The sequence below is a fragment of the Dendrobates tinctorius genome, unplaced genomic scaffold (genome assembly GCF_039654945.1).
Source record: "Dendrobates tinctorius isolate UK_male_01 unplaced genomic scaffold, ASM3965494v1 ptg000516l, whole genome shotgun sequence".
NCBI lineage: Eukaryota > Metazoa > Chordata > Amphibia > Anura > Dendrobatidae > Dendrobates > Dendrobates tinctorius.
In genome coordinates this window covers 121,658-148,204 of record NW_027362175.1, presented here as the reverse complement: position 1 = coordinate 148,204, position 26,547 = coordinate 121,658, and the positions used below count along the sequence as shown (strand labels likewise).

General features: G+C 47.8%; 2 protein-coding genes across 2 annotated transcripts in view; one reads left to right on the top strand and one right to left on the bottom strand.

Moving 5' to 3' along the window:
• Positions 1–12,340, bottom strand: part of CCNB1IP1 (cyclin B1 interacting protein 1) — a 73,957-nt gene extending 61,617 nt beyond the window's left edge. Inside the window, exon 1 of the mRNA XM_073565008.1 lies at positions 11,985–12,340. Within this exon, the coding sequence (XP_073421109.1) occupies positions 11,985–12,281 (297 nt within the window). The 5' untranslated portion in view covers positions 12,282–12,340. The remainder of the gene's footprint in view (positions 1–11,984) is intronic.
• LOC141078210 (nuclear pore complex protein Nup160-like) overlaps positions 11,226–26,547 on the top strand; it is a 28,994-nt gene continuing 13,672 nt past the window's right edge. The window contains exon 1 of the mRNA XM_073565010.1: positions 11,226–11,285. Within this exon, the coding sequence (XP_073421111.1) occupies positions 11,283–11,285 (3 nt within the window). The 5' untranslated portion in view covers positions 11,226–11,282. The remainder of the gene's footprint in view (positions 11,286–26,547) is intronic.

The window sequence follows — 26,547 nt, the reverse complement described above, 5'->3', positions numbered from 1 at the left end:
CGGACCATGCATGTGACTTGCTAGAAATACGCACCAGTGTACTTAGAAAAGCCAGCAGTTCAGTGCGGTGTACAGTAAAATCACACTGACAGCTTACAATAGAATAGATACACTATGTGTATACATGTATTCTAGGTATGTGTGTGTGTGTATATATATATATATATATATATATATATATATATATATATATATATATATATATATATTGTGGTGCAGTGACCGCTGTGTCCGCTAGGGGCCGCTGTGTGGGTGTCCCAGGACAGCAGTATAAGCATTTCCATTACCCTGATAGGTGTAGGATACTGAAAGATCATAATGATCAGCAGAGGTACTGCTGAGTAGCACGTTCCGTTACAATGTGTCAGGGAAGCCTGTGTGTGGTTGTATGCAATAGGACCTTAGAATCATAGAATCGTAGAGTTGGAAGGGACCTCCTGGGCCATCTGGTCCAACCCCCTGCTCAAAGCAGGATTCGCTAAATCATCCCAGTCAGATGTCTGTCCAGCCTCTGTTTGAAGACTTCCATTGAAGGAGAACTCACCACTTCTCGTGGCAGCCTGTTCCACTCATTGATCACTCTGTCAAAAAGTTTTTTCTAATATCTAATCTGTGTCTCCTCCCATTCAGTTTCATCCCATTGCTTCTAGTCTTTCCTTGTGCAAATGAGAATAAAGTTGATCCTTCTACAATGTGACAGCCCTTTAGATATTTGTAGACAGCTATTAAGTCTCCTCTCAGTCTTCTCTTTTGCAAACTAAACATTCCCAAATCCTGCAACCTTTCCTCATAAGACAGGGTTTGCAGACCGGTCACCATTCTGGTCGCTCTTTTCTGAACTTGCTCCAGTTTGTTGATGTCCTTTTTAAAATGTGGTGCCCAAAACTGGACACAATATTCCAGATGAGGTCTGACCAAAGAGGAGTAGAGGGAAATAATGACTTCACGTGATCTAGACTGTATGCTTCTGTTAATACATCCTAGAATTGCATTTGCCTTTTTTGCTGCTGCATCACACTGTTGACTCATATTCAGTCTGTGATCTATTAGTATACCCAAGTCTTTTTCACATGTGCTGTCACTTAGCCCTATTCCTCCCATTCTATATATGCTTTTTTCATTTTTACGCCACTGACTGTCTGTCTGCAGTCTCCAACATCATGTCTGCTCTCTATCTGAAACTCAACCTCTCCAAAACTGAACTTCTTCTGCTCCCACCATCTACTAACCTCCCTAAATCTGACATTTCCCTCTCTGTGGGTGGCACCATAATAACACCCCGACAGCAGGTGCGCTGTCTGGGTGTTATGTTCGACTCCGATCTCTCCTTCACCTCCCATATACAATCTCTTGCCCGCTCATGCCGCTTACACCTAAAGAACATCTCTAGAATCCGCCCTTTTCTCACCATGGAAACAACAAAAACTCTCACTGTCGCCCTGATCCACTCCCGCCTAGACTACTGTAATGCTCTATTAATTGGCCTCCCTCTCACTCGACTCTCCCCTCTCCAGTCTATCCTTAATGCAGCAGCCAGGGTTGTCCATCTGGCTAATCGTTTCTCAGACGCGTCCGCTCTTCGCCAGTCGTTACACTGGCTGCCAATTCATTACAGGGTACAATTCAAAGTACTTGTTCTCACCCACAAAGCTCTCCACAGTGCGGCACCCCCTTACATCTCCTCCCTCATTTCTGTCTATCGGCCTAACCGACCGCTGCGCTCTGCAAATGACTTTCGACTAACCTCTGCCCTAATCCGTACCTCCCACTCCCGACTCCAAGACTTCTCCCGTGCTGCGCCAATCCTCTGGAATGCTCTACCCCAAAATATTAGGACCATCCACAATTTGCATAGTTTTAGGCGCTCGCTCAAAACACATTTGTTCAGAGCGGCCTATCACATTCAGTAATCAAAGTCATGTTTGTGTGTGTGTAGCCCATTCACTATCTCCATCTAACCCCCACCCCCTGAAGATGGCTGGACCGTCATTGTAAATACATCATTGTAAATACAAACCTGTGCTTTGTATCCCCCCCACCTCATTGTAGATTGTAAGCTCCACGAGCAGGGTCGTCTTATTTCGCTTTAATTATTGTATTGTTAACGTTGTTACTTATGACTGTTGTGTTTGAAACTGTTCAACTGTAAAGCGCTGCAGAATATGTTGGCGCTATATAAATAAAGATTATTATTATTATTATTTTTATTGCCCAGATGTAGTACTTTGCATTTCTCCCTGTTAAAAACCATTCTGTTAGTTGCTGCCCACTTCTCCAGTTTATTTAAATCTTTTTGAATCCTCTCTCTCTCTTCTCTAGTATTAGCTATCCCTCCTAGCTTTGTGTCATCAGCAAATTTAATCAGTTTACCCTCAATTCCTTCATCTAAATCGTTGATAAAGATGTTGAACAATACAGGGCCCAGGACAGAGCCTTGTGGTACCCCACTTGAGACATTCTTCCAACTGGATGTGCAGCCATTTACGACCACTCTTTGAGTCCGATCACTAAGCCAGTTATGAATCCACCTAACAGTTGCCTTGTCCATTCCATACTTAGTCATTTTTTCAATAAGGATTGTATGAGAGACTTTGTCAAATGCTTTGCTGAAGTCAAGATATACTATATCTACAGCATTTCCTTGATCCACCCAATCAGTGATACCGTCATAGAAGGAAATTAAGTTAGTCTGACATGACTTATTAGTTACAAACCCATGCTGACTCTGTTTAGTCACTTCATTCTTATCCAGGTATTGACATACATGTTTAATATTTTGTTCAAAGATCTTTCCTGGTATAGAAGTCAGACTCACCGGCCTATAGTTGCCTGGGTCCACCTTCTTCCCCTTTTTGAAGATAGGAACATTTGCTCTTCTCCAGTCTTCTGGCACTTCTCCTGTTCTCCAAGAATTTTCAAAGATTATGGAGAGGGGTTCAAAAATTTCTTCTGCTATCTCCTTCAGTACTCTGGGGTGTAATTCATCTGGACCTGGAGACTTGAATTCATTTAGGTTAGCTAAGTGTTTCCTCACTATCTTTCTGTTTATAGATATCCTGGATTCTTCTATTCCCTTAATAGGACAGTGAATAACAGTTGATGTTACATTTCCTTTCTGAGAGAAAACAGATGCAAAATAGGAATTTAAAAGTTCAGCCTTCTCAACATCCTGTCTTACCATTTCATCATTTTCATCCTGTATGATGTGTGAGGTCATAGTCATGTGATCACCTGTGGGTGTGCTTATGGACCATATAAGGTACCTGAGGTCTGGTCACAAGAGGGTGAATGCTGGGACCTGATTGGTCCAGTTTGGAAGGTCCTGTGAGGAGAAGGCTCTCCTCACTAACAGCACGTGTGGACGCTGTGACTAATGGCGATGTGTGCCTGACCGTTCCCAGGGAGAGGGAAGGAACGTTTGCAGTGTAAAGCAGCATGCATGGTAACCCAGAGATGGGACTGCTACTGAGAGACTGTATAGCCTGCTGGCTAGATGAAGCACAGCCTGTGTGACTAGACGGCTATAGGGGAGCAGAGCTCCAGTGTGAAGATACCCTGCTGTCCGCTATAAGACAGTTGCATGTTACTGCTGGAGGTTTATGAAGGATGAATAAACCTCATGGACTATGATTTGTCGAAAATCCTGTGCTCGATGTGTTTTTTGATCGCTGCAAGCGAGTATCCCCCAACCCTGAATGACAGCGCTACCTCACAATATATATATTCTAACGCATCGGGTATTCTAGAACATGTATGTAGTTTAGAGGGAATCTGTCACCCCATTTTTGCCCCATAAGCTGAGGCTACCGCCATCAGGGGCTTATCTACGGCATTCTGTAATGCTGTAGATAAGCCCCTGATGAAACCTGAAAAAATTAGAAAAACACGTTAGATTATACTCACCGGGGGGGGCGGTGGGTGTCACGGTCCGGTGCCTCCCGTTTTCATACGATGATGTCCTCCTCCTTACTTATCCCTCAGCTCCTGCGCACGCGTACTTTATCTGCCCTGTTGAGGGCAGAGTAAAGTACTGCAGTGCGCAGGCGCCGGGAAATGTCAGATAGGTCCGGCGCCTGCGCGCTGCAGTACTCTGCTCTGCCCTCAACAGGGCCGATAAAGTACTTGTGCGCAGGAGCCGAGGGAGAAGCAAGGAGGACGTCATCGTATGAAGATGGGAGGCGCAGGACGGGACGGCGATACCCATCGGACGCCGAGTATAATCTTTTTTTTTTTTTTTTTTTTTTTTTTATCTTTCAGGTTTCATCGGGGGCTTTTCTACAGTACAGCATTACAGAATGCTGTAGATAAGCCCGATGGCGGTGGCTGCAGCTGATGGGGCTAAAATGGGGTGACAGATCCCCTTTAAATTTCACGCCAATATCGCTGATTGCGTCAAATTCGTGCGGCAGGAGATGACCCGCGGCAACCATCGAGAGATCAGCGGCTAGCACTGCAGATCTCCCGACGGTAGTGGTGGTGTACGTCGTTCGAATTCCACGCCAATTCGTGGCCGGACTGCGCCTGTCCGAGATAGAGATATAGATAGCAGAATAGGCGATATTTCAATTGTCAGCTTCTGTAAAATCATTACAGAACCCGACAGGAGACATGGTTTACATACAGTACACCATTGCATATCAGTTATATTTATATGTCAGTCACTAATAATGTTAGTAGTGTCTGTGTGTAAAATTTTGCAGCTCTAGGTGTTTAAAAAAGGCTTTTTTTTCACGGAAAAAAATGGCGTAGGCTCCCGCGCAGTTTTCTCCATCAGAGAGGGAAAGCCAGTGACTGAGGGAACATATTAATAGCCAAGAAAGGGACCATGGTTATTGGCCCCCCCGGCTAAAAACATCTGCCCCCAGCCACTCCATAAAAGGAGCATCTGTAAAATGCGCCAATTCTGGCACCTAGCCTCTCTCTTACCACTGCTGTGTAGCAGTGGCATGTGGGGTAATAAGGGGCTAATGTCACCTTTGTATTGTAAGGTGACATTAAGCCTGGTTAATAATGGAGGTGTCAATAAGACACCTTTCCATTATTAATCCAATAGTATGAAAGGGTTAAATAAAGCACACACATTAAGAATAAAATATTTTAGTGAAACAATTAAACACACAGGTTTTCCATCTTTATTACACTACAATTCCAAGCCAAACACTCGTTCTCCTGTAAAAAAAAAAAAAAAAAAAATACAGAAAGCAATATACCATACCTGTCCGCCGTACAGTCAAGTCCCACGCCGCAATCCAAATCAAGGGGTTAAAAAGTTTACAACCGGGAGCGGTGCTAATGCTACTGGCCCAGCTGTAAGGGTGTGTGCATACGCTGCAGATTCTGCTGCGGTTCCGCAGCGGATCCGCAGCAGTTTTTGCTGCGGTGTACGGTACCATTATTCCCTATGGGAATAAAAAACCGCAGTGCAGACTGTGCGGATTTTTCCGCGCAGTTTTCCTGTGGTTTTGAAACCGCAGAAAGAATTGACATGTCAATTCTTTCTTCGGATTCCGCTGCGGTTTGCCATCTCCTCCATTGTGGAGATGAAAAACCGCAGAGCAATCCGCAGGTCTTTTGACCTGCAGCTTTACCTGCGGATTTTACAAAATCCGAGCGGCCAAATCCGCACCCCATTCCACAGCATGTGCACATACCCTTACCCTCTGTAGAATGACTGAGAAGCTGACTGCGCCGCCCCCCAACCTGACCGGAGATGAACTCTGTAGCGTGGGAAAGTTTCTGAACATTTTCCCACGCTGACGAGTTCCTTGTAGGTCAGGCTGTGAGTCTGTGCATGCTCAGTGAAGTCAGCGCTAGTCACTGAGGCTGCGCAGACTCCCCGCCTGACCCGCAGTGAACTTGGCAACGTGGGAAAATGTTCAGAAACTTTCCCACGCTACAGAGTTCATCTCCGATCAGGCTGGGAGGCTGCGCAGGCAGCTTCTCAGTCATTCGACAGTGGGTTACTGCCGGGCTGGTCGCATTACCACCGCTCCCGGTTGTAAACTATTTAACCCCTTGATTTGGATTGCAGTATGGGACTAGACTGTACGGCGGACAGGTATGGTATATTGGTTTTTTTTTATGTTTTATTTTTTACAGGAGAAAGAGGGCTTCGCTTGGATTGGGAGTGTAATAAAGATGGAAAACCTGTGTTTATTTCATTAAAAGACTTTATTCTTAATGTGCCTGTGCTTTTTTTAACCCTTTCATACTATTGGATTAATAATGGATAGGTGTCTTATTGACACCTTTCCATTATTAACCAGGCTTAATGTCACCTTACAAAACAAAGGTGACATTAACCCCTTATTACCCCATATGCCACCTCTACAGGTCAGTGGGAAGAGAGAGGCTAAATGCCAGAATTGGTGCACCTTTTCTGGGGTAGCTAGGTGCTGGTATTTTTAGCCAGGGGGGGGGGGTCAATATTCATGCCCCTTTCTAGGCTATTAATATCAGCCCACAGCTGTCTGCATAGCCATAGCTATTAATTATAGGGGGACCCCACATTAATTTTTTTGGGGGATCCCTCTATTTAATAGTCATTAAAGGCTAAATATACCGCTGCGGACTGATATTCATAGCCTGGGAAGATCCATGGGTATTAACCCTTTCCCAGGCTAGAAATATCGGCCCCGGCCGTCGGCTTTCCCTCTCTGGCGAAGAAAATTGCACGGAAGTCCACGTAACTTTTTTGCTTGGAGGATGGAACTTGTGGAGCCAATAAATAGGCTTCCACATTATTTATTCATGCTTTTCAGGGACAGGACCCATATTATGGCCATTTGCAAGGCTGCGAGAAAATCTCACCATACGGATATCACACGGACACTTAGATGCGAGAAAATTGCATCCTCGCATTGCACACGGATCACTGTTCAGGGAACATTTCTGCAATTCTTGGCCATGAAAAACGGATTTTTTTTTTTTTTTTTTTTTTTTTTATACATTGTGTGACGCCGGCCTAACTGAAAAGTGCAAATACAGATTAACCCCTTAACCCCCAAGGGTGGTTTGCACGTTCATGACTGAGCCAATTTTTACAATTCTGACCTCTGTCCGTTTATGAAGTAAATCTCTGAAACGCTTCCATGGATCCTGGTGATTCTGACACTGTTTTCTCGTGACATATTGTACTTCATGTTAGTGGTAAAATTTCATTCAAATAACTTGCGCTTATTTGTGAAAAAAAATGGAAATTTGGCGAAATTTTTGAAAATCTCGCAATTTTCCAACTTTGAATTTTTATGCCCTTAAATCACAGAGATACGGCACACAAAAAACTTAATAACTAACATTTCCCACGTTTACTTTACATCAGCACAATTTTGGAACCAAAATATTTTTTTGTTAGGAAATTATAAGGGTTAAAATTTGACCAGCGATTTCTCATTTTTGCAACACCATTTTATTTTTACGGACCACATCACATTTGAAGCCACTTTGAGGGGTCTATATGATAGAAAATACCCAAAAGTGACACCATTCTAAAAACTGCACCCCTTAAGGTGCTCAAAACCACATTCAAGAAGTTTATTAACCCTTCAGGTGCTTCACAGGAATTTTTTGATTATTAAAAAAAAAAAATGAACATTCATATTTTTTTCACAAAAAAAAAAAAATTCAGGTTCAATTTTTTTTATTTTACCAAGGGTAAAAGGAGAAATTGGACTGCAAAAGTTATTGTGCAATTTGTCCTGAGTACGGGATACCTGATATGTGGGGGGGAACCATTGTTTCGGCGCATGGCAGAGCTCAGAAGGGAAGGAGCGCTGTTTGACTTTTCCACTGCAAAATTGGCTGGAATTCAGGTCGGACGCCATGTCACGTTTGGAGAGCCCCTGATGTACCTAAACAGTGGAAACCCCCCACAAGTGACCCCATTTTGGAAACTAGACCCCCCCCCAAGGAACTTATCTAGATATGTGATGAGAACTTTGAACCCACAAGGGCTTCACAGAAGTTTTTAACGTACAGCGGTACAATTAAAAAATCATATTTTTTCCATAAAAATGATTTTTTTCACCCCCAATTTTTATTTTCCCAAGGGTAACAGGACCCTAAAAGTTATTGTGCAATTTGTCCTGAGTACGCTGATACCCCATATGTGGGTGTAAACGACTATTTGGGCGCATGGCAGAGCTCAGAAGGGAAGCGGCGCAATTTGACTTTTTTGGCTGGAATTGAGATCGGACACCATGTCGCGTTTGGAAAGCCCCTGATGTACCAAAACAGTGGAAACCCCCCACAAATAACACCATTTTGGAAACTAGACCCCCCAAGGAACTTATCTAGATGTGTGGTGAGCACTTTGAACCCCCAGTGCGTCACAGAAGTTTATAATGCCTGGGCGTGAAAATAAAAAAATCGTATTTTTTTCACAAACATGATCTTTTAGTCCCCAATTTTTTTTTATTTTCCCAAGGGTACCAGGAGAAATTGGACCCCAAAAGTTGTTGTCCAATTTGTCCTGAGTACGCTGATACCCCATATGTGGGAGAAAACTTCTGTATGGGCACACGTCAGAGCTCAGAAGGGAAGTAGTGACGTTTTGGAATGCAGACTTTCATGGAATGGTCTGCGGGTGTCATGTGCATTTGGTGAGCATCTGATGTGCCTAAACTATTGAAACTCCCCACAAGTGACCCCATTTTGGAAACTAGACCTCCCACGGAACTTATCTAGATGTGTGGTGAGCACTTTGAACCCCCAAGTGCTTCACAGACGTTTATAACGCCCGGGCGTGAAAATAAAAAAATCATATATTTTCCACAAAAATGATATTTTTGCCCCCAATTTTTTATTTTCCTAAGGGTAACAGGAGAAATTGGACCCCAAAAGTTGTTTTGCTATTTGTCCTGAGTAGGCCGATACCCCATATGTGGGGGTAAAACACTGTTTGGGCGCATGGCAGAGCTTGGAAGGGAAGGAGCACCATATGTGGGAGAAAACTACTGTACGGGCACATGTCAGGGCAGTAGTGACGTTTTAGAATGCAGACTTTGATGGAATGGTCTGCGGGTGTCATGTTGCCTTTGGAGAGCCCCTGATGTGCCTAAACAGTGGAAACCCCCCACAAATGACACCATTTTGAAAACTAGACCCCCTAAGGAACTTATCTAGATGTGTGGTGAGCACTTCGAACCCCCAAGGGCTTCACAGAAATTTATAACGCCTGGGCGTGAAAATATAAAAATCATTTTTTTTTTCTACAAAAATGATATTTTTTTCCCCCAATTTTTTATTTTCCTAAGTGTAACAGGAGAAATTGGACCCCAAAAGTTGTTTTTGTCCTGAGTAGGCTGATACCCCATATGTGGGGGTAAAACACTGTTTGGGCGCATGGCAGAGCTTGGAAGGGAAGGAGCACCATTTGACTTTTTCAACGCATAATTGGCTGGAATTGAGATCAGACGCCATGTCGCGTTTGGAGAGCACCTGATGTGCCTGAACAGTGGAAACCACCCAATTCTTACTCCAACTCTAACCCCAACACACCCCTAACCCTAATCTCAGCCCTAACTCTAGCCCTAACCCTAATAGGAAAATGGAAATACATTTTTTAAATTTTATTATTTTTCCCTAATTAAGGGGGTGATAACTGGGGTTTGATTTACTATTTATGGCGGGTTTTTATATTTGACAGCTGTCACACGCTAAAGACGCTTTTTATTGTAAAAATAGTTTTTGCATCACCACATATTGAGCTATAATTTTTCAATATTTTGACCCACCGAGTCTTGTGAGGTCTTATTTTTTACGGGACAATTTGACGTTTTTATTGGTATAATTTTAGGGCACGTGACATCTTTTGATCGCTTTTTATTCCGATTTTTGGGACGCAGAATGAACAAAAAACAGAATTTGATGAATTTCTTTTGGGGGGTGCGTTTACACCGTTCCGCCTGCGGTAAAATTTATAAAGCGGCTTTATTCTTCGGGTCAGTACGGTTACAGCGATACCTCATTTATGTCTTTTTTTATGTTTTGGCGCTTTTATGCAATGAAAACCATTTTATATAAAAAATAATTATTTTTGCATCGCTTTATTCTGCGAGCTATAACTTTTTTATTTTTTCGCTGATGACGCTGTTTGGCGGCTCGTTTTTTTGCGGGACAAGATCACGTTTTCAGCGGTACCATGGATATTTATATGCGTCTTTTTGATCGCGCGTTATTGCACATTTTATTCGGCGGTATGATAAATCATTATTTTTTGCTTCGTTTTTTATTTTTTAAGATGTTCGCTAAAGGGATTAATGGGCAAGTTTTATAGGGCGGGTCGTTAGGGACGCGGCGATACCAAATACGTGTACTTTTATTGGTTTTTTTTATTTCCAAGAAATGAATTTTAGGGAATATTTATTTTTTTTTTAAATTCCTACACTTTTTTTTTTACTTTATTACATTGTCCCAGGGGGGACATCACTGTCCTGTGACAGATCGCTGATCAGCAATCTGTCACAGGCATTGAAGCAGACTTCCTCATGCCTGCACTTTGCAGGCACTGAGGAAGCCAGCTCCCTGCAGGCCCCCGAAGGTCCCTGTCACCATCTTGGATCCGGGGACCTGCAGGGAAGGAGACCCCCGCAGCAGCGCTGCACATTGCGCTGCTGTGGGGGGCTCAGGGAAGCACAGAGGGAGCCCCCTTCCTGCCGATGCTTCCCTTTAAGCCCCGATACACCGCGATCGTGTTTGATCGCGGTGTGCAAGGGGTTAACCTGTCGGGGGCGGTCCGTGACCACCCCTGACACAGTCCCGGGTGTCAGCTGTGATAATCAGCTGACACTCGGCGGTGCTCACTCTGTAAGCGCCGCTGATCGCTGTGACGTACTATCCCGTCCCTGGGAATTAAGTCCCAGGGTACATGGACGGGATAGTATGACACATGGCAGGAAGGGGTTAAACAACAACCACAAGACAGATTTCATCAACCAAAGTATCATTTTAATCAGTATAACGGCGCCAACCTGACACTGTCTGTAGGTGACTCAGCACAATCCTGCTGGCAGGTTTTTTTTTTTCTGAGTTGGTGTGGCACTATAAGTCCCCTGCCAAACACTCACCTCCGGCGTCTTCATTGTTTTTCGGCACCATCTTGTGACAGTAGCTTCTGATTGGCCGGAAGTCACAAGCTCTCAATACAAGGCTATGAGTTCCAGAACGAGGTCCTAATAGACTCGTATTGAAAAGTGACCTCTGCACAGCTCCATGAAACACCTGAGCTGCCGGCAGGTCACTTTTCACCAGAGAGCGGCAGCAAAAACAGATGAAAACGCCGGATGGTGAGTGTCAGACAAGGGGCAGGAGACTTACATGTAAAGCACCACTCCAGCAGTGCAATGAAAAAAATGCTGGAGTGGTGCTTTAAAGGCACTGTGTGCACACAACCTAACAGGCACTCAGACCAGCGGCAGAGACTCAATTTCGGACCCAGTTAGGGTAAGTTATTAAAAAAACTAACTAAACACCGGACAGGGGTTTTCTGACACCATAGACTGCTATGGACTGAAGCTGCATCCCTATATACCTCCGATGCTACATTCATATGTAGCCGCTCACTGACTGATAGCGAGGATACAGCTGCACTACCGGTAGCCACACTTTCAGGAAGGCGGCCGGACACGGTTTTAATGCTATTTATCCGCAGATTAACCCTATATGTGTGCACGTAAATAGCACTAAAAGATGTGACCGGTTTCTCAAGAGGCTAAACTGAAGACCTGATGTATCAGTTACTGACTGGTGCCGCCTGTGTACACAGCCAATGCCCGCGCCGTGCAGACTGGGCTCAGCTCGCTCCATACAGGGCCACCGTACAACATGGCGGTCATTGCCAAGGGTTACACTATAGCACTGCCTGGCCATAGCGGAGGCATTGGGTCTCACATTATGTAGGCTGCCCTCACCTTCCCATTACTGATACCCAGAGCCTACAGTAAGGTGCCAGCACTACTGGGCACAGAAGCCCTGCGGGCCCCTACCTGGTAGGTCCAGAAAGCCAGGGCTCGGGAGCAGATATCGAGCACCACCTCAGGCCTGAGCCCGGCCAGCATCATGGCCTTCTGCTCCTCTGCGGGGTTGAGCTCGGTGCGCAGGACGTCCAGCTTGCTGGACAGAGTGCTGGTACAGGCCGGGCACACGGTGGGGGAGCGGCTGAACTCGCCACTGCCGTGCTGGTCACAGAAGATGTGAGAGCAAGCGGTGACCCAGGCGCGACTGGCCAGCTTCATGCGGCATTTGGGGAAGTTGCAGAGCAGCAGGTCGTCGCAAGCTGCCATGTTACCGGTCAGCGGCACCTGAGGTAACACGCCGTGTAGGACACAGCCACCGAGCCGCGACGCAAACTTACGTCACAGCCGGGTCCGCGTCCAGCTTCCCGCGTAGCTGAGGTAGAGGACCTGCTTGTCACCCGTCGGCTCCCGATAGCGCTGTCGCGGGTGTGGCTGCCAGGGAGCCTAATAATGGCTGCCATGTTACTAGGCCCTGCCTACTGTATTGGGCCTCATTCACTCGCGCCAGTGTTGAGCGTTTTTTTCTCAGCCAAAATTGCATTGAGAAAAAAGAATCCCAGACCTCGCCAGTGAAAGTGGTGCGATGAAAGGAAAAAAAAAATCGCTTTGCACTCAGACCATGCGAATGCCGTCAGATTTTTACACGCCCGAGTCCTTGAACACCCGACATTTCATCTGCTGCATGTAGTAAAACCACAGCGCGACCCAACGGACTACATAGATATAACGGTGACGTATATAATTAGTACAGTGCGTGTGCGGCCGATGGACGTGTATTTAATAAATCTTGGAAAAAAAATGGCGTGGGCTCCAGCGATATTTTACTAACCAGTAGAGGGAAAGCCGACAGCTGGGGCCGAAAGTTATAGCCTGGGAAGGGGATAATGCCCATGGAGCTTCCCAGGCTATTAATATCACCTCACAACTGTATATTTAGCCTTTACTGGCTATTAAAATGGGGGGGATCCTAATAAAAAAAAAAACCGTAGGGTTCCCCTATAATTAATAAACAGCAAAAGCTATGGGAGTATTCATCAGCCTATGCCTGCACTGTAAATGAATAATTAAAAAATATAAAACGGCGTGGGTTCCCCTGTATCTTTTGATAACCAGTCAGGCATCTTGGCACCGTCCAGGTTGAAAACTGTTTATCCCCCAGACATGGATTACGGCGTAGGACAGAACTACGGCAGGTGAGGGACATTGTTGTTTTTTTATTTTTGTTTTATTACAGGAGACGAGGGCTTCGGTAGAATAGGCGCTAGGTGAGTATAACTGTGTTATTTTTTTAAATAAAACAAAACACAGATTTCTAATTTTATTTCTAATAAAATACTTTATTCTGGCTGTGTGTTTATTTACAATACAACTATAGGATTAGTAATGGATAGGTGTCTTATAGACCCCATCCATCACTAAGCCGTGGGCTTGATAGCACCTGACAAAACAAAGGTGACATCAACCCCACAAATATGAACCCCACTTGCCACCGCTACAGGGCAAGAGCCGGGCAAAGCACCAGAATTGGCATATCTAATAGGTGCGCCTTTTCTGGGCGGCTGCGGATTTCTATTTTTAAGCTGGGGGAATAGTCCTATCAGCTGACACCAGTGACTGGAGGTAAACTTTTTACCTCCAATCACAGCTGCTGGCCCACGCTGTCTTTTGACAGCGTGGAAACCATGGCTATCTGACCGGCGGTGATTATTTTACCACCGATCAGAAACAGTGTTTGCTGCGCTGTCATGCACATGACTGTGGCAGGCACTGGATGTTCAGGCCCCCCATTCAAGTGAATGGGGTCCGTGATCTGTTACTCGAATCCGAATTTTTTGTTACTGGCCGAACGCGTCGGACCTGAACATCCAGGTGTTTGCCCATCTCTAATTTCAAGTTCTGAGACAGTACTCTTCTCTTTCTGTTCTCCATGCTTAGTTGCTTAGTGTAGCACACATTGACACACAATGCAAAGATTGAGCCAACTTCTCCCCTCTTTAATTGGTCTCGGGAATGATTTTCATATTGCCCATACCTGTTTATTGCCACAGGTGAGTTTGACCGAGCATCACATGCTTGAAACAAAGTTGCTTAACTACAGTTTTGGAAAGTCTCCATCAATTTTGTCCAGCCCAGTTTTGGGGCGTTGTGTGAAATGATGCCCAATTTGACTTTTTTCTCCTTTTTTTTTTTTTTTTTTTTTTTTTTTTTTTGGGACGTTCCAATACACAAAAAGGAAATAAAAGTGTGTATAATAAAACATGAGTAATTGCAATAATTTTCTGGGAAAAATACTTCATTTTCTGGAACAATTTCAAGAGCGCCAACACTTTCTGCCATGATCGCATGTATGAAGATATAAATAGAAAATGCTGCTCATCAAGGTTACCACTGCGCATATGACAGCCTGTATGGCATACACTGTATGGCATCCTTGGCTATTGAACTATATGTGTGCTGCTATATGACGTCTCCAAGGGTCATAATTTTAGAGGACAAAGATCAATACCGGCATTGTTCATGTCAATCTTGTTGAGGGAGCGTGCTGAAGTCAGAGGCACCGGATTCCTTAATAGGAGCAAAAATTTTAATAAATCAGGTGAATCTTAGAAGTGACATGCGCCTCTGTGTGCCTCACCACAAATCTTACTCAAGTCAGTGACTGGAGGAAGGCTTTTGACATAAGGAGCGCTACAGCTCATCATGACATCATGAATAAGGAAGTAATTTTAATATAGGGCATGGCTGTGTGTGGATGAGGTTAGATCAGTGGCCCAAAGTCATTTAACTATTTAAAAAATCATAACTAATATTTATGAAAATTGCCCAATTTACTGATAATTCTGATGCCCAGAACCCATTTGGACCAGGCAGCAGTGCTATGCAATTGGCATCCCTCTCTGTTTAATGATGTCGTGAGATCAGTGGCCTAAAGTCATTTAACCAGTAGCATAGCTACTGGGGGGGCAGAGGGGGCGCCATGCTACGAGGGGGCCTGCCTGGAGCTACGCTACTGTAACTGTATTGGCGTGTGCAAAACGCTGATACAGTTACATTCTGTGGCAGAGCAGGGAGAATCGATCTTCCCCCGGCCCCTATGGGTCCCTGACCTTATCTCTGTATCTACTGTATGGATTGAAGAGAGAATACTGATTGTACAGGATCACCCCTGCTAATCTCTGTACTGTATGGACTGAAGAGAGAATACTGACTGCACAGGATCACCCTTGTTAATCTCTGTACTGTAAAGAGTGAGGAGAGAATACTGACTGTACAGGATCACCCCTGCTAATCTCTGTACTGTACGGACTGAGGAGAGAATACTAACTGTACAGGATCACCCCTGCTAATCTCTGTACTGTACAGACTGAGGAGGGAATACTAACTGTACAGGATCACCCCTGCTAATCTCTGTACTGTACGGACTGAGGAGAGAATACTAACTGTACATGATCACCCCTGCTAATCTCTGTACTGTACAGACTGAGGAGAGAATACTGATTGTACAGGATCACCCCTGCTAATCTCTGTACTGTACGTACTGAGGAGGGAATACTAACTGTACAGGATCACCCCTGCTAATCTCTGTACTGTACGGACTGAGGAGAGAATACTAACTGTACAGGATCACCCCTGCTAATCTCTGTACTGTACGGACTGAGGAGAGAATACTGATTGTACAGGATCACCCCTGCTAATCTCTGTACTGTACAGACTGAGGAGAGAATACTGATTGTACAGGATCACCCCTGCTTATCTCTGTACTGTACGGACTGAGGAGAGAATACTGATTAGCAGGGGTGATCCTGTACAATCTCTGTACTGTACGGACTGAGGAGGGAATACTAACTGTACATGATCACCCCTGCTAATCTCTGTACTGTACAGACTGAGGAGAGAATACTGATTGTACAGGATCACCCCTGCTAATCTCTGTACTGTACGTACTGAGGAGGGAATACTAACTGTACAGGATCACCCCTGCTAATCTCTGTACTGTACGGACTGAGGAGAGAATACTGATTGTACAGGATCACCCCTGCTAATCTCTGTACTGTACAGACTGAGGAGAGAATACTGACTGACTGGTAATGTGAGTTGTATTGTTTATGTAGCAGTTAAAGGGGTTTGTCCAGGCTTGTGAGAGAGTAACTACAGACTGTTGTCACAAGCCTGTAAAACCCCTTTAAGCATTTTGCCCATTGATACCACCCAACCGTCCCTGAGCCAGCGGGACTGTCACGATTTTGGGGAGCTGTCTCAGTAAGTCAAGGGTATGTCCCAACATCAGCTATGTCTGAATGTAAGGATGTAGGAAAAAGCCAAAAAATCCTTCCGCCATCATTCAGCCTTTGTAAAGATCTGGCAGTTAATAAAATGGAACAGTAGCAAGATGTAGATAACCTGTGTGTATGTTTGTGTATATATTTATTGATAGAGCAGAGCTGTGTGTATTGACATACCTGAGTTTTGTGTGTATGTGTTTGTACTGATGTAGCAGAGCTGTGTGTGTAGGTAGGTGGGATGCAGTGATGAGACACGAGACGGATTTAACTTTTAGTGGTGACTTTTATTTATATATATATATAATATATATGCCGATAGGGCTATCCTGAGCAACCAAACAAGATAACAACTATTGTCCTCGCAGGGACCAAATACAAAGAAACACGGATAATGCAAACACGACTAACCTGGCAAAGGCCAGTCACTATAGGGCCGCGGTATGGCCGACTACGGGTCCTTAGTTACTATGTGTCACTTAGCCGTTCTGACGTCCGACGGCGTTCTGTACGATGGTGCTTTGGCGTCGCAGCCGCTGGGCCCAACCGCCAAGGATCTGGCAAAGGCTTCGTAGGAGGCGGGGGCACAACAGTCCCTAGGAGAGTCCTTTGGTGGAATGGCTCCCTGCTGAGGCAGCGGGACACCGCCTGTTAGTGGGAGGATGGTGGCCGCAGCCCCTGGGCAGGGACGGGCAGCGGTGATGCTGAGTGGTGGCTGGTAGGCCACTGGCACAGCCTGAGGCTGTGCTGGGAGACCCACAGATGGCGACGGGTAGGCCCCTGCAGCGGGGCGGTGGCGCCTGCGGGTGGCAACGGACAGTCCGCAGCAGCTGGCTGGAGTGAGGCGGCGAAGGCCGCAGCGGGCAGGCCGCAGCCGCGGGCTGAAGTGAAGCAGCAACGGCCGCTGGCGGCAGCGGATAGGCCGCAGCCGCGGGCTGGAGTGAAACAGCAAGGGGCAGGCCGCAGCCGCGGGCTGGAGTGAAGCGGCAATGGACGCGGGTGGCAACGGGCAGGCCGCAGCCGCGGGCTGGAGTGAAGCGGCAACGGGCAGGCCGCAGCCGCGGGCTGGAATGAGGCGGTGATCCTCCGTCGGTTGGCTCAGAGCCGTCTCCCTGCGGTCCACAGTGAGTCTGTCTCTCGCCTCTCTTGTCGCTGTCCTCCTCTCTGGTTGCTGCTGGATGCTCTCGCTCCCTGGTGCCCTCGAGGTCTCCTGCTCCTCCTCTCCCGATCTGCTGACTCATTCCGGCTAGCGCCCTCCGCCCCTTTTATATAAGCTCCTCCCCCAACCATTCTGGAAGTCTCTGCCGTCTGTCCCCTAATTCTGTCCCTCGGAAACAGACCCCCTAGGAACCTTGGTGACGGTCCCCTTGGTTCCGGCCCGGACATGCGGCGGGGGCTCTTCCTCCTACACTCTCCCTTCCTGTATGCTCACCAGTCCTCGGGCGAGGGCTTGGGTAGGCCTGGGTTGGCCTTTTGAGACGAAAATTCTCTTTGCCATACAAACTGATCTTGTTCGTAACGTTCGGGGGGTTTGCCGGCTGTTGACCGCTCAGAGCGTCTTGGTTCGACTGCGGTGGAGCTTTCTGGGGTGGTGAAAGGTGGTGGGCTGATCGGTCCTGGCAGGTCAACTGGGCCTGCATAGATATCATTCCTTAGAGGGCCCGTTTGTACTGCTGGGAAGTCTTCTTCGTCGTCCAGGTCCCAAACCGTTGGCAGGGGTTCGGGGACCTGAGGTGTGGTCTTGGGTCGTATGGGGTCAGTGGACGTACAGGGCCGCAACATATTACGGTGCACAGTGTGAGTAGGGAGGGCTCTGTCTTTTTAAGGTTGTATTTCGTACACTGGCCCGTCGGGGCTTATTTGGCGCAATACTCGATAGGGACCCTCTTCCCACTGGGGTTCCAACTTGTTCTGAGGGCGATAGTCTAGTACGAGTACTCGATCTCCAGCCTGGAGGTCGATGGGTGGAGGCAGAGTCCCCGCTGGATGTTCTAGGTCCTGTAGTTTGGTATGGACAATTTGGTGGAGGATTTGTAGTCGGTGCCGGTTGTTCCGGACCCATGACGAGACCCCTGTCCAGGGTTGTGGTTCTTCCGGGTTCAGTTCTACCTCTGTGATCCCTTTGCCTTCCCGCCCAAATAGTAGCGAGTAGGGGGTATAGCCTGTGTTATAAACCCACACGAGTTCAGGAACGTACTCAGGCCAGCGGGCCCTCCAGTTGCTCCCCAGGGTGCGCAACATTTGGATCAGCGTTCGATTAAATCGTTCGCAGGCCCTGTTTCCCTGCGGGTGGTACGGCGTGGTTCGGGATTTGTTGATGCCATAGAGACGGTGTAATTCCTCCATGACTTTCCCCAGGAAACACGCTCCCTGATCGGAATGTATCCATTGGGGGCAGCCGTACACTTGGATGAAGTTTCTGCAAATCGCATAGGCAGCGGACTCCGCAGTTTGATGTCGGGAGGGGGTTACCACGGCGAATTTGGTGAAATGATCCACCTTGACAAGACAATGTTCATACCCCTGGTGTGCGGGGACAATGGCTAAATAGTCCACCATCAAGAGTTTGAGGGGAGCTGATGTTACTATCGTCTGGACCGGGGCTCATTGTGCGGGTGGTTTAGCTAGCTCGCACAGGCGGCATGCCCGGCAGGCTTCTTGCACTGCCGTTTGTAAGCGAGGGTGGTAAACCATTTGCTGCAACCACTGAAAGGTCTTTTGAGCTCCAAAATGGGCTTCTTTTTCATGGGTTTCCCGAGCCAGTTCACTGAGTTGGGCTCCGGGCACAGCTACCTGCCAAGATGTTGTGGATGTCGTCCGTGATACTGCCTTGCGATATAATAGTCCTTTCTTGATGACTAATTTTTCCCATTGGCGTAGCATTAGCAACATGTCCTGAGTCAAGGTTTGCCTCTGGGCGTCGGTAGATATTTTGCCGGTGGCTACCCATTGGCGTAGGGACCCAATTTCTCTGTCTTCTTGCTGCTGCTGAATCCATTTATCACGAGATTGTTCCAGCATACCCCTGGGGGGTCCTAGATGGGATTGTCCTTGGGTGGTAGCTGTGAGTACGGCGGGGGCCAGAGCGAACGGCGTTTCTTCTACTTCTAATTCGTCGTCTCTGCTCTGCCCTGGAGTTGCATGCCGGATACTGGAGAGGGCGTCAGCATGTACATTCTCTGCTCCTCTTTTATAAATGATCTTGTAATTGAACTTGGCCATCCGGGCCACCCATCGCTGCTCCAGAGCCCCTAGTTTGGCATTTTCAAGGTGGGTCAGCGCATTGTTGTCGGTCCGTATCACCGCCTCGGAGCCCGCCAGGTACTCTGCGAACTCCATTATGGCCCACACTACCGCGAGGAGCTCGAGCTTAAAGGAGCTGTAATTGTCGGGATTACATTCGGAGTCATGAAGTGATCGGCTGCCAAAAGAGATCACTCTCTCCCGGCCGTCTTGAAATTGTGACAATACAGCCCCCAGCCGGTGGAGGCTCCCGTCGGTGTGCAGTATGAACGGCTGCGAGAAATCCACATAAGCTAACACCGGGGCACCCGAGAGTGCAGCCTTAAGGTCTTGGAAGGCTTCTTCTTGCAGTTCTTGCCACTGAATCTTCTGCCCATTCGCCCCAGCGGGAGCCCCCTTTAGCAGGTCCTGCAGGGCTCGGGCTCAACGTGCAAAATTCTTTACGAAACAACGGTAGTATCCGGCCAACCCCAGGAAGGCCCGCACATCTTTTACTGTCTCGGGGGTAGGCCACCCCTGGATTGCGTTAACCTTTTCCAGGGACTGTCTAACGCCTTCGGCGGAGACGGTATGCCCCAGATATTAGATCTGGGGGCGAAACAGGTGGCATTTCTGGGGTTTTACCTTCAACCCGTACTTCTGCAGCCGGCCGAGCACCTGCCCCAACTGCCGCAGGTGGTCCTCGAACGTGGTGGCGTAGATGATGATGTCATCCAAGTATATCAGCGTGGCCTCAAAGTTGAGATCTCCCAAACACCGCTCCATCAGCCATTGGAAGGTTCCTGGGGCGTTGGCCAGCCCGAACGGCATCCGATTGAACTCGAACAGTCCCATGGGAAGGATGAACGCAGTCTTGGCCCTGTCTTCCTCCGACATTGGCACTTGCCAGTACCCGCTGGCCAGATCCAAAGTTGAAAAGTACTGTACGTTGCTTTTCCCAGGGAGGACAGGGACTCTTCTATGCGGAGCAGCGGGTGCAAGTCTTTGATGGTGCAGGCGTTCAGTTTCCAATAGTCCACACAGAACCGCAGGGTGCCGTTCTTTTTGCGAACCAACACGATAGGAGCCGCCCAGGGACTTTGGCTTTCTCGGATGACCCCCTTCCGCAGCATTTGGCCCAGTAATGTTTTCACCTCCTGGTATACTTGAGGAGGAATCTACCGATATCGTTCCCTAATGGGAGCCGTCCCTGCCATGGGAATACCGTGTGTAATGGCGGTGGTACATCGAAAATTATCCTAATGGCTGGCAAATACCTCCTGTTACTGCCCGAGTAGCTTTTCCACCTGGAAGATTTGGGCTGGGGTCAGGCCAGAGAGTTTGGCCCGCATTCTCTCCAGGATGGTTCAGCCCTTTTCCTGGGTCGAGGACCCGGCAGTCTGTAGAGATCGGTTAGTCACTGCCCAAGGGTCCTCGGGCTGCACCTTTAATTGGATCGCAGGGGCTGGCAGCACCTCTTCCAAAGGCCTCACAAGCTTCGCCATTTCAGCCTGGGGCTTTAGGACGATGTCTTGGTCCTCTAGGTTGACGCAGCGCACCAGGACGGTCCCTCTCCGCACAGTGGCCAGGGTGCGGGCCACCAGTATGCCAGGGTGCAGGCGTTCAGAGAAGCATGGCTCCATCTGCATCTCCACGCCCTCCAGAGGCATTGGGGCCCGAATAGGTAAGGCCACTACTGTCTGCCCGGGCGGCAGCATGAGTGGGGGAGCTGCTGGCGCGATCACTTTTCCCAGTACCTCGCCCTCCTGGCAGTCCTGGAGAACTCGCGCCCCCTGCACCAACTGCTGGAAGACCAGCCCTTGGGGCATGCAGGAGCCCCACTGGTTCAAGGTCTCTTGCGTGGGGTCATTAAGGAGTAAATTGCTGAATACCCAGTGTAACTGGGTGTTTGTTATTGGTCTCCCACTGGGTTAGGATCACTCCCCGGCGGCCAAGGGATTTGCCACACAGCGTCATCTGCATCCAAACCACTCCAGCGACAGGAACTGGCAGTTGGTTGGCGGCTACCAGTCTTATCATGGACCCCCACTGGGGTCTCTCTGCCTCGGGAAAATGCTGCCGAAAATAAGTTGCATGCATGGTCGTTACTTGCGACCCCCGTGTCTACTAGGCACCGTATGGCACGGCCCTCGACCTCTGCCCATAGCACTGGACGCTTTGCGACCAGGTCTTCGGGACTTCCGCCACCCCATGTCGTGGCTTCTGGCTATGAGCGGCGTCCCTCCAGCCCAGAGCCCTCTAGTTTAACGGCCGCCAGGGTGGGCATCTCCCACGCCGCCGACACTCGCGAGCGAAGTGGCCCAGCTCCCCGAACTCATAACACTGGGGTTGCGAGGGCCGGCCGCTCCGGGCATTGCGAGGGCCCCGGGTTCGAATTAGGCCGCCCAGTCGTGGCCTCGGCCCTTCTTTTCACTTCGGCCAACTCGCCCCTGATGTTCTTCAGCTCTTGTTTCATCTCTTCTATCCATTGGGGCTCCCCGACAGCGTTCACGGGGGCCTCCACGCTCCAGACCTTCCCCACAGGGACGTCAGCCCCTGTTCCTGCTCTTGAGCGCGCTCCTGACTTCCCACCTCAGAGAAAGCCATACGCGGGTTCACCCGGACTTGCTCCCGTAATGCCTGCTTCGTCAGAGGGTCTCGAAGTCCAATCACTAACAGGTCGCGTAGGGTAATGTCGATGGGTCCTACACCTACCCCGTCCTTCCGCTCGATGTCGGTGTATAGCTCCTGAAGGACATTCATATACTGGGTGATGGTCTCCCCCTCTCCCTGCATGCGACTGAACAACCGGGTTCTCAACTCCCCCACATTCGTTGAATCACCATGGATCTCTTCCATGATCCGCAGGACCCTAACAAAGGTGTTGCGGTGTCCCGGGGACCTCAACATTACTGAATCCCGGGCCTCCCCATCCAATGCCATGAGAGCTACTTCGGCTTCTAGGTCAGGGGTCATCAGATGCATACGAAAGAGCCCTCGCATCCACTCCATCCAGCTCCTCAGCATGGTGTTGGTGCCGGAGAACCTGGGCATGTTGCTCAGCATAGCCCCCAAGGAGATACTGGACCGGGGGCCCTCGTTACTTGCTGAGTTTGCGGCCCCGCTTTGGTCCGCGGCATTGTCGTTCGTGCTCGGAGACTGCATCCTGCTGACTGTGCCAAATGTAGGTACGGCAGGTACGCAGGAAGCAGTGACGAGACACGAGACGGATTTAACTTTTAGTGGTGATAGATATATATATATATATATATATATATATATATATATATATATATATATATATATATATAATATTATATATATACCAATAGGGCTATCCTGAGCAACCAAACAAGATAACAACAATTTTCCTTGCAGGGACCAAACACAAAGAAACACGGATAATGTGAACACGACTAACCCGGCAAAGGCCGGTCACTATAGGGTTGCGGTATGGCCGACTACGGGTACTTAGTTACTATGTGTCACTTAGCCGTCTTGACGTCCGACGGTGTGCTGTATGATGGTGCTTCGGTGTTGCAGCTGCTGGGCCCAGCCGCCGAGGATCTGGCGAAGGCTTCGGGCGTTCCTACACCCAGGCGAGGCGGGGGCACAACAGGCCCTAGGAGAATCCTTTGGTGGAATGGCTCCTCGCTGAGGCAGTTGGACACCGCCTGTTAGCAGGAGGATGGCGGCGGGCAGCGGTGATGCTGAGTGGCGGCTGGTAGGCCACTGGCACAGCCTGAGGCTGTGCTCGGAGACCTGCGGATGGCGACGGGCAGGCCCCAGCAGCGGACTGCAGCGGGGCGGTGGTGGCTGCGGGCGGCAACAGACAGGCTGCAGCCGCGGGCTGGAGTGAAGCGGCAACGGCCGTGAGCGGCAGCGAGTAGGCCGCAGCCACGGGCTGGAGTGAAGCGGCAAAGGCCGCGGGCGGCAGTGGATAGGCCGCAGCCGCGGGCTGGAGTGAAGCGGCAATGGGCAGGCCGCAGCCGCGGGCTGGAGTGAAGCGGCAACGGGCAGGCCGCAGCCACGGGCTGGAATGAGGCGGTGATCCTCTGTCAGTCGGCTCTGAGCCATCTCCCTGCGGTCCACAGTGAGTCTCTCACCTCTCTTTGCTGTCCTCTTCTGTGGTTGCAGCTGGAGGCTCTCGCTCCCTGGCGCCCTCGAGGTCTCCTGCTCCTCTCCCGATCTGCTGACTCACTCTGGCTAGCGTCCTCCGCCCCTTTTAAGTAAGCTCCTCCCCCAACCATTCTGGAAGTCTCTGCCATCTGTCCCCTAATTCTGTCCCCCGGAAACAGACCCCCTAGGAACCTTGGTGACGGTCCCCTTGGTTCCGGCCTGGACAAGCGGTGGGGGCCCTTCCTTCTACATGTGTATAGGTGTGTATCGATGTAGCAAAGGTGTTTGTGTTCGTTTACTAATGTAGCAGAGTTGTGTATGTGTTTCTGTTGATATAGCAGAGCTATGTGTGTATTGACGCTGCAGAGCTGTGTGTTTGGGTGTGTATTAATGTAGTAAAGCTGATGAGGCTGAAGTTGGTTTCTTATTCGTCCAGTTTCTTATTCGGAGCTGAAGTTGGTTTCTTATTCGTCAGTTTCTTATTAGTGATGTGAATACACTTAAAAACAGCTACAAAAACGATAAAACTGGCACAAAAATGGACATCAAAGTGTTGTTCCAAAAATACTACTAAAACAATTTGAAAATATAACTTTTTTTAGAAAACAATAAAGACTTAATGACCAACATAGTCTTTTTTTTTTAAATATATAATGTTTCAACAAAAATTAATTGGTGCAACAAACACGACTGTTGCCTTTTAAGACGTAAGTAACAACAAATCATACCAACACACATGGTATCACAATTTTATAATCATGTGTGTCTATGGATTACTAATACGTCGGGGCGGACATGCAGCCTCAGGTGGCAGGCTGTACATCCCTGTGGATTCCCTTGAGGTAATTATACCATTATATTTGGATATGGATCCTGTTCATATAAAGCTTTATGGGTACATGGGTTAATTGGATTGTGAGGAGGTGGTGTCCTTACATAATGGATTAAGGCTATTAGCATATTATTAGAGTGTCTATCTGTTGTTGGGTAGGTGGGAGCGCCTTGTTTGCAGCAGGTACTGTTTATATCAAACACATCTTATATGCTGCTTTGGTTGCTATATACCGTATTTTTCGGACCATAAGGCTAGTTTCACACTTGCTTTTTTTTGCAGCGCGTTTTTCCCGCAAAAAAACGCATTAAAAAAACGCATACAAATGCATACAAACGCTGCGTTTTTTTCCAGCATTTTAATGCGCATGCAGGAAAAAAACGCAGCGTTTTTGCGCGTTTGTATGCGTTTTTTGTGCGTTTGCGTTTTTTTACAGATTTTGGAAAAACCCCACAAAAAAGAAAAAACAACCATTCAACAACACACAAGACCAATGGGACTTCATTGTGGGTGTGGTATGTTAATATATATACACCCTGTCTACAGTATTCTTCACATTTGCTTGATTCTTCTCGTGACCATGGATCTGCGCTGGAAGAGTTTTCACTTCAACTTGGATTTGGACATCGCGATGGCTCAGGCGTATGCAGTTGCTTGCCATGAACAAAGGAAGAGAGAGAGGCAGCGAAGACGGCGGCGTTTGTGGATACATCCGATTGTTGAACTCCGGGAGAGCCGTGGGGCATACCACACCCTCTACAGCGAGCTACGTGCAAACCCGGAGAAATTTACTGATTATATCCGGATGTCCCACGAAAGTTTCATGGATTTGCTTGCTCGTGTCCAACAATCCATCCGGAGACAGGACACACAGCTCCGTCGTGCGATTCCTCCTGAGGAACGGCTACTGGTGACATTACGGTATGTTTTAAAAACAAAGGGGTGTGGTCTGATGTTTTTTTTTGTAAATTTAGTATTCAAAACCTTGGGTAATTAGTTTTCGTGAATGTACTAATATTTTTTTTATAGTTTTTAAAAATAATATACATAAATATTAATTTTACTTCTTTGTCTGTTCACAGATTCCTGGCGACTGGAGAAACCCTATCCTCACTACACTTCCAGTACCGTATTGGAATCTCTACCTTGTCTGGAATTGTTGCTGACACCTGCCGGGCTCTCTGGAATGTTCTTTGCCCAGAATTTATGCCCCTGCCCACCGCTGAAAAGTGGATGGAAATTGCTGACAAATTCTGGACAGTATGCAATTTTCCCAACTGTTTGGGAGCTGTTGATGGGAAACACATACGGATCATCAAACCCCAAAGAACGGGATCTGAGTACTATAATTACAAAAAGTACTTTTCAATAGTACTCATTGCAATTGCGGATGCCGGATGTATGTTTGTAGCAGTGGACATTGGAGCATTTGGCCGTGGTAATGACTCGCAGGCTTTTAAAAACTCAGACATGGGCCGGAGGTTGTATGGCAACCAATTTAATTTCCCTATGCCACGGCCTCTTCCTCACACCGAAGCTCCGCCACTGCCCTTTGTAATGGTTGGCGATGAGGCTTTTCAAATGTGCGGAAACTTACTGAAACCCTACTCCAGCCGGGACTTGGACCACACCAAAAAAATTTTTAATTACAGGCTGACCAGGGCCAGAAGAACTGTCGAGTGTGCTTTTGGGATTCTTGTTTCCAGATGGCGAATTCTGGGCACGGCCATTAATCTTAAACTTGAAACAGTCGATGAGGTGGTGAAGGCCTGTGTGGTTCTACATAACTTTGTGATGGCTAAAGAGCACCCGACCTTTGAACTGGACGATGATGCTCCTAACCCATTGCCTGAATTCACTCAGCACACTCTCAGGTCATCCGTTGAAGTTGGCCAAATGAGGGACAAATTTGCGGCCTACTTTATTTCTGATGTAGGACGGGTGCACTGGCAAGATGAAATGGTGTAATGTTGTTGTTTATGGTAATAAAAATCCTTATTTGATACCATTACTGAGTGCACTATATTTTTTAAACTCCGATTAATTAAAAAACTTCCCATGTATAACTGAATTTTGTTAT